This window comes from Perca fluviatilis, chromosome 14 (genome assembly GCF_010015445.1).
Source record: "Perca fluviatilis chromosome 14, GENO_Pfluv_1.0, whole genome shotgun sequence".
In the NCBI taxonomy this organism is placed as follows: Eukaryota; Metazoa; Chordata; class Actinopteri; order Perciformes; family Percidae; genus Perca; species Perca fluviatilis.
The window spans coordinates 11,838,813-11,853,308 of NC_053125.1; the positions used below are offsets into that span (position 1 = coordinate 11,838,813).

At 39.9% G+C, this 14,496-nt stretch overlaps 1 protein-coding gene across 1 annotated transcript in view; it reads left to right on the forward strand.

Moving 5' to 3' along the window:
- Positions 1-14,496, forward strand: part of LOC120573488 (pyruvate carboxylase, mitochondrial-like) — a 68,113-nt gene that overhangs the window by 50,571 nt on the left and 3,046 nt on the right. Inside the window, exons 10-13 of the mRNA XM_039823243.1 lie at positions 2,217-2,391; positions 3,422-3,495; positions 13,734-13,874; positions 14,250-14,351. Of these exons, the coding sequence (XP_039679177.1) occupies positions 2,217-2,391; positions 3,422-3,495; positions 13,734-13,874; positions 14,250-14,351 (492 nt within the window). The remainder of the gene's footprint in view (positions 1-2,216; positions 2,392-3,421; positions 3,496-13,733; positions 13,875-14,249; positions 14,352-14,496) is intronic.

The following is a 14,496-nucleotide window of genomic DNA, read 5'->3' on the forward strand; positions in this document are numbered from 1 at the left end:
CATCAAGTTATTTGCATGCAGAGGGAAAACATTTTAAGACACAAAGTGGTAATTGAGGCGTTTCCTCATCTTAGTTCTGTCACGCTCCGTTCATTTGTGGCGTGGGTGGACAGAGTATGGTCAAGGGAGAGGGAAAACAAGAAAGACAAGAGGGAAAGGGGGAGACCGTGGGAGGATAGATAGGGTGGGTGAGGGAGAGAATAAGGAGGCCATCAGAAAGAAAGGGAATTCAAGAAATAAGATTATTGTCAAAAAAAATCCAGCACATCCCTCAGAGGCACCGCACTCGGAAGAAAGAAAGTTCAAGAGAAAGAATCTGTGACAATAAAAAAATGAGGGAGTGTGTTGTTGAGTGATGTGAAGAGAAATGAGGAAAAAGAGTAAATAACCTTGAAGGAAGATTTTTGTCTTTCCTTCGTTCTTCATGCACACACACACACACATACACACACACACACACACTTAAACAATCAAGCAGTTTAGATCCTCAGAGGATGCAATGTTAATGAGCATGGACTCAAATGAGCCTGGTGTCTTTTGAAGTGTCTTTCTCTCACACACAAATGAGTCAGCTATCTTTGAACTGTTAGCTCTGTGACTAATAGCATTGCACCGGGGCCCTTTTGTCTGGAGATTTCCGCAAGGCACGCACACATGCGCTCATAAATGTGCCGACATGTAATACTGTAGCGAGCGCACACACATTTGCAAACATAACACAGTACAGCATGTATGCACACAGATGTGTGGGTAATTTGGTGCACACTGTGCTATGTTTAAAGTGCAAATAAGTGAATACACACATACAGATTAGCAATATAGTACAGCATGTTAGCTTCAGGGTTGATTATTTGAACCTGAATGAAGCTAAGATAAAACACACAAGAGGTAGGTATGCAAGAAGCTTTGTTATTAGCCTTTTCTGTTTGTATACTTCCAGGAAACATTAGTTGAAGCACTGAAGCAGACTAAATAGCAGTCCTTCCAGAAAATTGAGTTTTTTTGTGATTGTTGTGGGCAAAAATCCTTGATTATGTGGCACGTTTTCTTAAAAAATGCAATGGAATATGCGGGATATTTATGCAATTTTATGCGATGAAATTGCGGGAACTTGCAAAAACTGCGGATTGATGAAAAAGAGAAAAAAAGTGATTCCCCAACACCCTGCTTTTCGATGATGTTCACGTCGCATAATTACGTCACTTCATAATGTTCCCATGGCAACAGGGGAAAATGGCTGCTCTTGTGTGAAGTAAACGCAACATTTTTTCAACTTTCTGCTAAGATATGACTTTTTTGCAACGAAAATGCGGGGATTATGAAATCATGCAAGCCCCGCATATTTTGCACGAAAATCGGCAATTTATGCGGCGAAAGTGCGGCGTATTTGAAAAAATGCGGCCCCCGCATAAATATGCGGACTTTGGCTGATTATGCATTGAATTATGCGATCGCATAATTGCGTTTTTCTGGAGGGACTGAAATAGGCTAATTGTGTGGAGATTCCTGCAACTGTCCCTCCCACCCTCTCCGCCTGTGTCATCAAAAGCCCAATAAATGTGTAAGAAATAAAAACAAAGCAACAACCCTGAGGCAAAATGTCTGTGTCTTGACACAATCTCTTCACCAGACATTATTAGTAGCCTCGGATCAATTGTGTCTACCACTTGTGGCAGATACCAACAACTTCCTAAAGAAGGAACCGTGATGATGTGTCACATATGCGGCAACACTGCAGTCATCTGTGATAGGCTGATGTCACTTTACTGGAGAGAAAAATATGCATTGAGAGAGAGATGGAGTGAGCTAAAGAGCATATCACTGCAGATCTTAACACAACAGCGGTGTCACTTTTATGCAAAAAAATAAATAATCTGGCAAGTTTTATATCCTCTCCGATTCAAGTGTTTCTCTCACACAAAACAGCTCCCCATGTAGCTCTGTCTTCCTCCTCCTCTCACCAAAAGACTTTAGTGCTTTTATCCAGACGTACAATGTGAAGGTTTTACTGGCACTTTATACATCCCACGTGCTTCAGAGTCCTGTGGGGATACAATGAGTTGGTAAACATTCAGACAGAATGACTTTTATTAAAAACATTTTAGAAATCAGTTTGTTTCCCCTTTGTCTCGCACCCTCTCCCTCACATTCTATCTTCTCTTGTTACCTTTCCTCCATCTTCCTCACTTCTTTTCTCTCTGAACCTCCTATCCCAGGTGCTGAAGTCCCTCACTCGTATTGAGGGTCGTCCCGGCGCCTCTCTGCCACCCATGGACTTCAAGGCCCTGGAGGTGGGACTCCGAGCTGCACACGGTGATGAAATCACCCCTGAAGATGTGATGTCAGCAGCCATGTACCCCAAGGTGTTCCAGGAGTTCAAGGAATTCACTGGTGAGTGGGCAAACTGTATACAGATACTGAATACAGGTACTCAAAGTAGATTAAGAATGGGAATCAACAAATTGTTTTATTTGAATCTTTAATTATTGTGCGTTTGCTCAAATTCGATCTGTTGTATGGAACAAGTCAGGGTCCATGGTATTTAGTCTTGTTCTCACTCACTCACTCCTCTCTCTCTCTCTCTCTCTCTCTCTCTCTCTCTCTCTCTCATTTGTATCATTACTGAGGCTTGGAAATAGCAGCCAACATTAAGTCAGGAACACTTATAAAGTTCAACCATCGGGTAGAAATTATGTCAATGTTGTATTTGGCAAATCTCGTATAGAAAAAATGATCACGCTTCAGATATAGGGAAGAGTGCAGTTCCCAAAGTGGAGACAACACAAAACAACGGATGGTGAATTTACATAATGCACATATGTAGAAAGCAGAACAGCAATAAGTGATGCTATAGGAGCATAATCAGCATAACCAGTAACAGCATGTTTTAGCTGGAGCATTTTGAAGTGCATGCCATCAGCAGCAGCAGGAGAAGGCTGTGATGTTCGAAGTTTAATCGGAATCCTTCTGGAGGAGTCAAATTTCAAACTTGACTGGAAGTTGTTTAAAGCAGCTACAGTAAGATTCAGCTGCCTGGATTAAAGCAAGCTTAATTGTTGCTTTGAGGAGTGAGGAAATGTTGGCATTAAACCGGTAGGGCTTTTTCGTGAGGAGCTTTCATTAGTGTGCAGCTGTTCCTTCACTACTTTATCTTAAGATTGAACACAGCCCTGACCCTGATCTTAACTCAGTCTCTTTAAATTCCATTTGTGATAATGCTGTTCCTGAACTGCCCCCCCTGATTTCTCCAGGTCTTAAAGTGGTTGTGTGATACTCACACCGTCATATACAGTCCCCAGTGTGTATGAAAGTGAATTAGCTCATTAGCCAACACATACCTGTCGTAGAGTATGATTTTGGTTCTTTGTCTCGATCGAGGATGCAACTGATGTTAAGGCCATCTCTGTTTCTCTTTCCCCAGCTAACTTTGGTCCAGTGGACTGTCTCAACACCAGGCTGTTCCTGGACGGACCCAAGATCGCCGAGGAGTTTGAGGTACACAACTTTATACTAAACACCATTTTACAATATTAGATCATCGTTTCAAATGGGAACTCCGATAATTTCTCAGATTAAGACCATTTCTAACAGAAACCCCATTGGTTAGATGGATACATGTATGCGTTCACCTGACAGGAAGGGTCTAATGAAAAGCTGCTGCATTATAGAAAGTGCAGGATGCAGTGTTTTGGTGCTTGACCTACAGTATATTGGGAACTAAGAGACAGGATATTTTGGCTTTAGTGGCACATATTTTGACCTTTCCATTTTTGGAAGTCACTCTTTTTTATGGAAGTGCAATACTAAATCACATGAACTGATACTGCCATATTCTACTAACATTAGCCATTTTTAAAAATTTTGCTTAAAAACTAATACTGATTGGGCAGTATTCAACAGTTCAGAAGCCTATTGCAGAATCTATTTTACAGTGCGTTTGTGATTATGCAAGCCAAAGATTAAGATGCAAAATCATGTAAAAACGGCTACAGCAAAAGTAGTAAAATCTAGAATCTAGATCTGTAAAATCACAATCAGTGGTGTGTATCTGTCACACATTCTCACTAACACTATGATAATGCATTTCATATTGATGATCATTTATTTAATAATCCATTTACCTCCTCCATTAATTGTGATGTAATAACAATTCCATAAAGAACAGACATTATGAGCCCGAAAGGATTTTTCCCTCACTGCAGATGGCTGAGCTTTGATGCAGTTTGGTGCAGAGTCACAGTGCTGATAAAACAGTGGGGAAGGCAGAGATATTAACACTTTATCAGGGGAACGACTAACTACTTTTCTGATCCCTTTGGCCATCCTATTGGCCTTCCTGCGCAGAAATAACAGATTAATTTTGTCGTATGATGTTTGAGATCGAGCCAGTGGAAGGCACAGGGGGCCCATATCTCAGACCAAAATATAACCGTTACACATCACTAAAGCTTGTACCGTTTGCTTATTCTCCAACAGGGAGGCAGCTGAACATGCAGTCTAATGTAAGAATAAAATAAATGAGTTGAATTGCTTTGGATGCAAGCAAATTAGTGGGGTACAGGAATGTAACACTCTCCTGTTGAGAGGATATAATAATTGGCTGTCACTTGTGACTGCAGAGACTGAAATGTTCCTGGGGAATATTGACATCTAAGTAGCAAACCATTTCCTATCAACTTAAAGGTGCACTAGGTCAGACTTATAAAACTAACTTTCTGTCATATTTGCTGAAACTGACCCTATGTTCGAGGAGAACTACATGAAGCAGGTCATTTAAAAAGAAATCTGGCTCCTCTGGCACCACCTACAGCCTGTAGTGCAATTTGCAAAAACCCACAGCTCCCTGTTCAGGTGCGCCAATCAGGGCCGGGGGGGGGATGTCTAACTACGTGTCAATCACTGCTCATGCACATGCATTCATTCTCCCTTGTGGGGGGAGGGGCTTAGAGACCGTTTGGGGCTTTAGGGGAAAGGGGGGAGGGACTGAGAAGTTGGCGATGTTCACATTGTTTGGCTAAGTCCTGGATCTTGACAATCCTACCTACGACACCTTTAAGTGTTACATAAGCAAAATCAGCAGGCTGGAAATTGGAATTTTTAATTTTTTTTTTAAACATATATTTATACACAGTCAGAAAATTTCAAGATGTCGGCTGGGCTGGTTGAAAGTTTCTCTCTTGTCACAGGAGACAGCAGGTTTGAAGACGCTGCTTTTATTCAGAAAGTGCAGCGCAAACAACGTTTCAGGAGAATGACGGCAGTAACCACTTTGTTGGCAAAACTAGAGTCCAGATTGAAGAGTTTTTGCTGTTGGAAGTGTCTGTCACTCGATATGTCATCACATAAAGAGATGTGCCTTGGTACTGTATTCAAAACTTTAAGTTGTTTGTTTCTAACTATTACTTTAGGCTAAGGGGCTATAGACAGGACAATGGCAGAATGTTTAAGAATATAAAAAGGGTTCCATTAGATTTAAATTTATTTATCCCTGAGTAATACACCCAGACACTACAACATTCACATAGTTTAAGAAAGGCAGTACTGTTACTATCAGTCTAGTCTATATCCACGCTGTTCCACTTCCGGGATTGCTCTGTTGCCGTTGAAAATTCCGCCGGATTTCATTCTTTTCGGCCAAATGGTCCTTTACCAGTGTGCTTGGCACCATCCAAGATGATTGTGATTGGTTTAAAGAAATGCCAATAAACCAGAGCATGTTTTTCTCCCATCCCAGAATGCTGTGTGGACTAGCCAGACCTTCCTACGCAGTGCTGTGGAGGAAGGTCTGGCAATGCGAGACTATTATGAGTCTAATGTGCGGTTTTTAACCTGGCACATTTACACAGTAGGACACTGTACCTGGGAACAGATGGCTGCAGTCTGAAGCAGTCAAACAGTTGGTGAGATAGGTCAGAGATGATGACTGTGACATTTTTTGATTTGTCGCATCTTTGTGTATTATTTTATCTGTATGTTTGTGGTGGTGTATGTGTGGTGGAAACCTGCCTCTGTACTGCAGAATGGGAGGTAATGGTGCTGACATTCTGTATTGCAACTTGATTGCAACTTTATTCAGCTTGATGAATTTAAGTTCCTGGACTGTTAAATTGCATTTGGTGTTATCTGAGGATAAAATGAAGTTAGCTGGAAATAGGAAATGAGTCATTCTAACATTGCACTTGCCATCTCGGTTGTAACGTTTGGCGACTTCAGCAAAACAATGTATATCAAGGCTAGCAGCACAAGGCTTCCTAGGTAAACTTAGGTTTGTCAGAGTCCAAATGAATGTCAACCTCTTGAATTAGCTGTTGTAGCTAACTGCATACTACCGGGGAAACCAGCTGGCTAACAAAGCTACCTGTTTGCCAACTAGCCAGCTACCTACACTATTCATCTACAGTAAATACTGGAATTTCTCCTTTAAGTCAAAGCATTTAAATAAATAGCAAGGGAAGTTTCCTGTACAGAATTTAAATCCTCCTGTTCAGTTTTACCAACGATTAACAGTTCATGTTGAAGTGACACACGGTACAGCCTGTTTCAGTTACATAATAGAGTTCAGCATTTTTAGACACAAAAAAAATCAAATACAAGCTCAAACATCTTTCTCAAACAGAAAAACTTCATCATTTTCAAAGGTGTTCCAATTTTGAAAGACATTTACATTTTGTGAGGTGTCCTATTGAAAGAAAACAGTCATTATCCCCTTAGCTTTTTTATTTTTTTTATTTCCTTGTTAAGGAGCACTTTTGTGTATTGATAAAAATGAATTAGGAAGACAACCCAGCCACATGTTACCTTTCACAATTTTCACAAGGTTCCTAAACTACACTCTGCATCATTCCCACTCCTCTTTCCACCAGTTCTAATTATAATCCCAGTAAAACCCTGACATACATCATTAATTATAAATCAGCTTCTTCCTTCTACATTCCTCTCCTTTTTGTTTTTCAATATTTCCCCCCTTGATTCTCTCATAATGACTAACACACAGATTTAACTGACAGTGATTTAGAGCAGCCAAAGGCAAACATGTTTAATTACTGCTTCATTTCGCTGCAGGAAAATGGTTCTAGGCTGGTGTTAATTGATTTTTTTATTGTGGGGGACATGAGCTCTGCTGCTGTATTATTATCAAAGAATCAGGAGCGGCAGCAATTGGGCTGATCTAGTATTGACTCCAAAGACGGGCAGACCACCAACCACTGATTAGAATAAGTCCTTATATTTCTATCAAGACCCTTGTGTTGACTTCGGGTCAAATTGACCCGTTTTCAATTTTTGTTTTATATCATAAAATATGGGACATAGAAATAAGCACTGAAAATGTGTTGAAGAAAAATTTAACAATTTAAAACGTTGGAAAAAGCAAAAACACTAAGATTATTAACCCGGCCACAGCTTCAGCACTTTTTGAGTATGTTAGTTTGTTTTGAAGCCACATGTTTGTGTGTGCTGTGCCATTCTTTTCAAATTCCTACAACATACTAAATGGTTGGCTTAAATAAAATGTTGTCTAAAATAAACAACCTAAATGCTAAAAAATGGCTAAATAACCAACAGAACGCTAAAAGCTACAGTAGCTACCCAAATTGCCTATGGCAGTATTGGCTAGATAGATTTTCTAGCCATCCCTTATTTAAAATGAGAAGCCTTGTATTTAACCTGTCTTAGCTTTCAGTGACTCAGTTTGCCGTTTTCTCTCTCAAAGTGGAAAACGTGTCATTCAAACATTTCCCAAATGCACAACTGTTGTTTTTGTTTTTCCACCCTCACTATTCACCTTCCCTTGCTGCTGTTTATCTAATCTCCACTCCGTCAGAACTGTTGTCATTTTTGGAACTTGCAGGCACTCCGATTTCTGCTCAACATCATCCATCACCACAGAAACAAACTTCCCCCTGTTGTCATGACGATGGGTTCTCCCACCAGATCAGGTCCGATTAGCGGTGCCAGGTGGGAGACGGAATGAAAACCTGTCAAAAAAGTGACCTGTCGCATGCAGCGTGAAGTTTCTGTTAGTAGTTTTCTTTCTTTTCCTGTGCAGAATTCCTCAAGTGCAAAAATAGGCTCCCGTATTAATGTAATACACATAATATTAAACTATATTCATGCACTTGTCAGGACTGCAATAAGACGAATAAAATCAGACAAATAAAAAATAATAAAAAAGCAGTATAATAAAAAAGCAGTATTCTAGTAATAACAAAACCGTGCTCCAGCACTAATAAAACGCTTTTTGAAAGATAGGCTTTGAGAATGGATTTAAGAGCTGTCACTGATTCTGCAGCCTCAGATCTTCAGGCAGGGAGTTCCACCGCTGAATGCAACTGACTACAAACGCCCCGCCACCTTTAGTGTTTGGGACTGAAGATCTGAGGCTGCACTCTGGCTCATAGGGGAGCAGCAATAGAGTAGAGGGAGATATGCCATGAAGTGCTTTAAAGGCAATTAGTAAAATCACAAGTTACTGGTAACCAGGGCTGATAGGATCTGAAGAGAATCTCTACTCGCTGAATAGATTTTTTTTTTTTGGCTTAACCCTAAATACGATGAATTACACAAATAATATTGAGATGATCTGAAATCATAAATGACAAAGAAAAAAAAACGGATTTCTTTAGATGCTCCTCAATTGATAAAAAACATGATTGAACAACTTTTGGAACTTGTTTATCAAAAGAGAGGTCAAATGTTTTCATCCATTTTAGAAGGGGCCATTTAATATTTTTGTAAAATTTGGATAGATCAAGAATAATTTCAGATAAGTTTTCATCTAGATTGAAAGACGTTTTGTGACATCCAGCCCTTTATTTGTGATAGACAAGATCAAAAGTGATGAAAACTCCCTCACTGGTTTTTAATGGGACATAAATCTGTCTATCTAATCTATAAAAGCCTGTTAGGAACAATTGATCTCGCTGTTGTCATTTCTAATCCAATTCAGTTTTTAAAGTGATGATCATATTCGCTCACCTCATGTCTGCCACTCCATTATGTAGCAGATACATTTGTTGCAGTGTAGTTGAAGAGCATTGGATGCATGTTGCATCGGTGTCCTAATGTTTTACATTTCCTTTGTCTGTGTTTAATGGCTGGGGTTATCTCTCGCTAAGTATTAATAATATGACATCTGTCAAAGATGCAGTGAAAATATTAAAACATAGATGTCACTGGAGAAAATTGAGTTGCCTCAATTCCTGACAAGTTGACTTTTTAGTGATATGAGGTGTGTGCATGTATTACCCATGACCGTTTGATGCGAGTGTTAAATATCTTTGAACCTTTTGAGATGCCACAGACAGTGTGGGTGTTGTAGAGTGTCAGCCTGTCTCAGGACTGGTACAGGATTAATAAAACAAAGGACTCCATAGTTATAGGAAGAAGTAAATGTTTTTTTTTCTTCTGGTAAATGATCTGCAATATAAAATGAATGATCTTCAGAAGATGAGGCAGACGGAAAGCCTTTGAGTTTGTGGTAAATCCACAGTGACAGCACCTGTCCTTACAGAGATGACCCCTGCTGTACTTAGGCACAACCACACTATTACCTGTATATTTGGAACAGGAGCTGTTTTTGAGCTCTTGGCAGCTAGTGTGTTAGGCACACAGCGCAAATCTTTATGGAAACACATTTAAGCACCAGATCTTTTTGAGCGCCAAGCTAGACCTAAAGCCCCGAATTGTTGATGTTGTGGGAAGTAGATAGAAAGGCTTTCACAGTAATCATTTGGTATTGTTAAGCACTTCATCTCAAGCTTGTTGCAAATCCAGTCGGAGAGCCTTATCAGCCAGAGTGAACAGCGAGCCTGGAAGATTTCTCTTTGTGCAGTGAATGTTGTGGGAGGACATAATCACTACTGTTTATTTTTTTATTTTGTAGCATACTTTCTTAATGTCCTGTAAAGATTCTGAGCTATATATCATCGTTGCATCTTTCAGACAATTTCTGACAAACTTGAGTCATGTTGATTTAGACTAAGCCCTCCTAGCATCTGAAGTGCATTCATATTCATATACACGTACACATGGGTAAATGAAATCGACCAATCTGGCTATGCTGATGACTCAGTATGGTATTAATCACGTTTGATGGAAATATAAACAACAGATTTTCACAAACATGGACCCAGTCATACACACCCTGTCAGTGTAGACACCAACACATGCCCTCATTACTCTGTCACTGGCAACACTATTCAATTATTATTTTTTATTATTATTAATAAAGTCAAATCAGAGACATGATGTGAAGCATACTAAAACATGTTTCAGTCAGAGATACTATAGCACAAAAGGCATAAGCAGTTAAATTTAACATCACAAGTCAGCCTGAATAAATGTGGGCGATATAGATGTGAACACAGCAAATGCATCACTGAGACAGGGGACATACATAATGCACCAGAGATGCTATCACAAGTATGGTAATAAGAAACCAAGAAGGAGGAAGCTGGGCGGTTAGAGTTGGGTTTTATAGAATTTTAACAACTTTCAATTTATTTATGTACCGGTAGGTTTGTTTGCAGGTGTGGGGGCACAAATATTTTGTTAAAAATGTCTTGATTTTGTATGAGGCATTCTTTTGATAAGGCATACCCAGTAATGAACTGATTGCACCAGCAAGTCAATTCGGAGCACGAGTTATCAAAAATAATGTCTGTACTTTGACTTGAGTCATGGATAGATGCTTAAGCAATCGACTTGTAGTCCCTAACTTCACTGTGAGTGCTTTGCCACAAATATTGCACTGTGGATGGTGGTGTGGCAGCCTGAGGACGATCTCTAAAAACAAAAAGATAAGTGAAAAATTGTGAGAAAAACATTTAGGTCTCTATGGAACCAGCGGCCAGATTATGGCTCGGTTTTATAACTCAGTGATTCAGAGTGTCATGCTGTACTGCAGCACAGCCTATCTGCTAAACTTAAAACTATATTATACAATCAACTCAAAGTTTGCGCTAAGATCATTGGTCAACCTGTTGCACACTCAAACAATCCACAAGAAGAGCGTGCTCAGACGTGCTAGCTACATTTCTTCTAACTCCATGCGTGTTTTAAATTATGAATACCAATTTCAACAGGAGATTTAGAGTCCCTTCATTTAGATACAACAGTCTTAAAACTCTTTTATAAATCAGTCTATCCTGTTACTAAACTAAAATCTGAGTGCTACCAATTAAGATCTGGATCCGAGGATATCATGAAACATGTTTCTTTGCCATGGCTGTTGATGTCTTCATCTTTGTACTACGTGTGTTATTGTTGTTTAGCTCTGTGTGTATTTTTCTCTTTTCATTTCTTCTTTTGAGCGGAGCTACTTTGAAACGCAAATTAATTCCGGTTGTTGTATCGTATTCGGGTTGAATTAAATGACATCTAATTTGATTAATGTATCACAGTATTGCATCATTTCCAGTAAGTACAAAGCAGTAAAGTACCATTTTATACACTAACAATATACAGCATGGAATTGAGACACGGTTTTGATCTGTTAATTAGCATGCACTTATATTGTCTCATTAGTTGTAGAAGGCAGTTGTAGAAAAAAGAGAATTTATTTTTGCGTCCTTATTTGCTGTTCAGCTGAATAACTGCTTGAATGTTTTGGACAGCAAGTTTATGAGCCTTGGTATTTTACCTTGAATTGGATTAAAAATGCAAGCAGATAATTGAAGGCAACGGCAGTGGAGGTGGTAGCAACATCAGTGTAGCAGTTAGGAGTAAGTAGTGAGTGTGTGGGCTTGTCTGATTAATCTGTAGAAGTCTTGATGCATCTCTGGTATTTTTGATGTTGACACTAAGTTGTCTTTTTAGCTCTGTATAAAACTGGCATACTGTACATACACACTGTTACATATTGGACAAAATCATCTTCAAGAGATTCATAAATCTTTTGCAACTCTTCAAAGAAGACGCATACTGTATTTTTCATGGGAACAGTTGTGAGGAGATGTAGTGTTGAAGCCACACAGTTGGAAAGGGGAAGGCATACATATATATAATTTTTATTTATGTTTTTGCAAAAGTGCTGCAAAGAGCCCGACAAAACAGCACAAGCTGGAGAGAAGTTCAGTGCAAAGGAGGGTGGAGAGAGAAATGGGGAGATGAAGACTGAGTGCAAAGAAAGGTTTTGTTACCAAATATGGAGTGAGGGAAATAGATGAAGAGTCAGGGCAGCCAGAGAAAGAGAGAGGCAGAATGAAATTGAGATCAATACATACCTGCAGCAGCGAGTTTTTTCATCTACACGCTGAGACTTAGTTTGGAATATCAATGGAGACTCAATAGCTGAGATGGCAATGTGAGAAACAAAAAGGATGAGAGGGGAAGGGTCAAGGAAAAGGGGTGGATAGACAGCAGAGGGAAGACAGAGAGCCACAGACAGAATAAAGAGAAGCAAAAGGGGCAGATGAAGGAAATTAACAGCGGCAGGAGAGACAGAGTGAACCCCGGAAATGGGGAGCAAAATAACAATCAGAAATGGAAAGCTGTGACACATGGGAGGACTGACAAAGAGAGTGATTGAAAGCCAGACAGAGGAAGTCGGACAAATGGAAAGACGGATAAACGAGTTTCCGACCGCTGAGATGAGAGATTTGAGGACAGGCGTGAGATAAATGAAGAAGTACAGCGCCGGTGTGGGCGGGGACTTAGCAGTGATCAGAATTGATATGAGTGTGTGTCCCGTGCTGATTGAGAGAGACAGAGTAATGTCTTTGTCTCAAAATGACACTTTACAGGTGGCAAGTAAAGCCACAGAGTTTACAGTTCTACTAAAGGCTGGGGAACTATTTTACATCCTCCAGCCTGTCTCTTTATCTCTGATTGGCATCCTGTCTATACCACTTCTCTATTTGATGTCAGAATTATTATGTCTGGTGGAAACACACAAATAGAGATACAGCATAGACCCATTCATGTCGTGTTCACATAGTATTTATCACTGTCATGTTCATGTCAACATCCAAGTCTTTACAGCTGGGAAACTGATATATGTGACTTAGCACTTAATAATACACAAGTGCCTGAAAACCAAACATATATGGAAGCCTCACATCAGCCAACTACTGTTGTTCAATGCAATTAAACCCACATTTAACGGATATGGTGTTTATTCACAGTGAATGATTCCCATCTCTACCATCCATCTAATTCTCACAGCTTACTAATGTTATTAGTAAAAGCTGTACTTTTCCTAGTCTAAGTCAAAATGTGTGCTGTGAAAAAGGCCAATTAAGGAGCTCCACCTTTTTCATTAAAAACACACGTCACAAATTTAATGTGATGCAATAGTGTGCATAAGTGTAAAAATCTCACAAACATAAGATGCTACATTATTATAAATGTATTTATTAAGCAGTTTAATTACAGTGGTACAGTGAATGAATCTCCTCTAATGAATCTGTCCATGTTTCCCTGCCCTCCAACAAGTGCATGCTGGGAAACATTCCAGGGCAGCGTGAGGGTAAAAAGAAATAAGGAATAGAAGGAAACATTGTGCTTGTCTTGCTCCACTAACTTCACTTTTTTAATTTCACCAAGCTCTGCAGTCTCTTATTGCTTTAGCTGGACTTGTGAGCCAGGCACCCATGTATTAATTTCAATTTTCTAACATAATCTAATTTTCGTGCCTTCCTACTTCACACTCTCCCTCCTATTCTATTTTCTCTCTTCTGTCCTCCCCACTTGTTCTGATCCTCCTCTGTCTCTCTGGCTTTGTTTGATCTCAGGTGGAACTGGAGAGAGGAAAGATCCTCCACATCAAGGCGCTGGCGCTGGGTGACCTGAACAAGGCCGGCCAGAGAGAGGTCTTCTTTGAGCTGAATGGACAGCTGAGATCTGTGCTGGTTAAAGACACTGTCGCCATGAAGGTACACAGAAGGGATGGAGGGAGGTCTAGGTTGGTAGATGAGTAAATGATAGGTGAGAGGATGGTGTGAGAGAAGACTACATGACTGTAGGTGAATGATAAATAAATGGAGAAAGAGGAAGGGTATGGTTCTTTACTGATGTTCTTGGCAATCCCAGGTGATTTGTATTCATAGAAACAAATGGTTGTAAGAGGTAGATGGAGGCTCAGCAGGCAGGATTGTTTCAATGGTAAGGACTATATGGATGGATGGATGGTTGGTTGGCTGGATGAGTGGATCAACAGAGGCAGGTGTATGTGTGGAAAACTTTGATGGATGATTGACTGGACAGACAGACGGATGCATGAAATATCTCTTTGTCTCTCCCCCCCCCAGGAAATGAAGTTCCATCCCAAGGCTCAGAAGTCCATCAAGGGTCAGGTGGGAGCACCCATGCCTGGAAAAGTCCTGGAGATCAAAGTGGAAGTGGGATCCAAGGTTAGTTTACAGTTAACCGGTTTATCCTCTTTTCTCTTTTTAATATTTTGATTGACATCTAGTATCTAGCGCTGCAGATAGCTCTGCTATGTAATCTTGTCAATTTATTTTTTGATCAGAGTTCCACCTTTAAAATATACTTTTC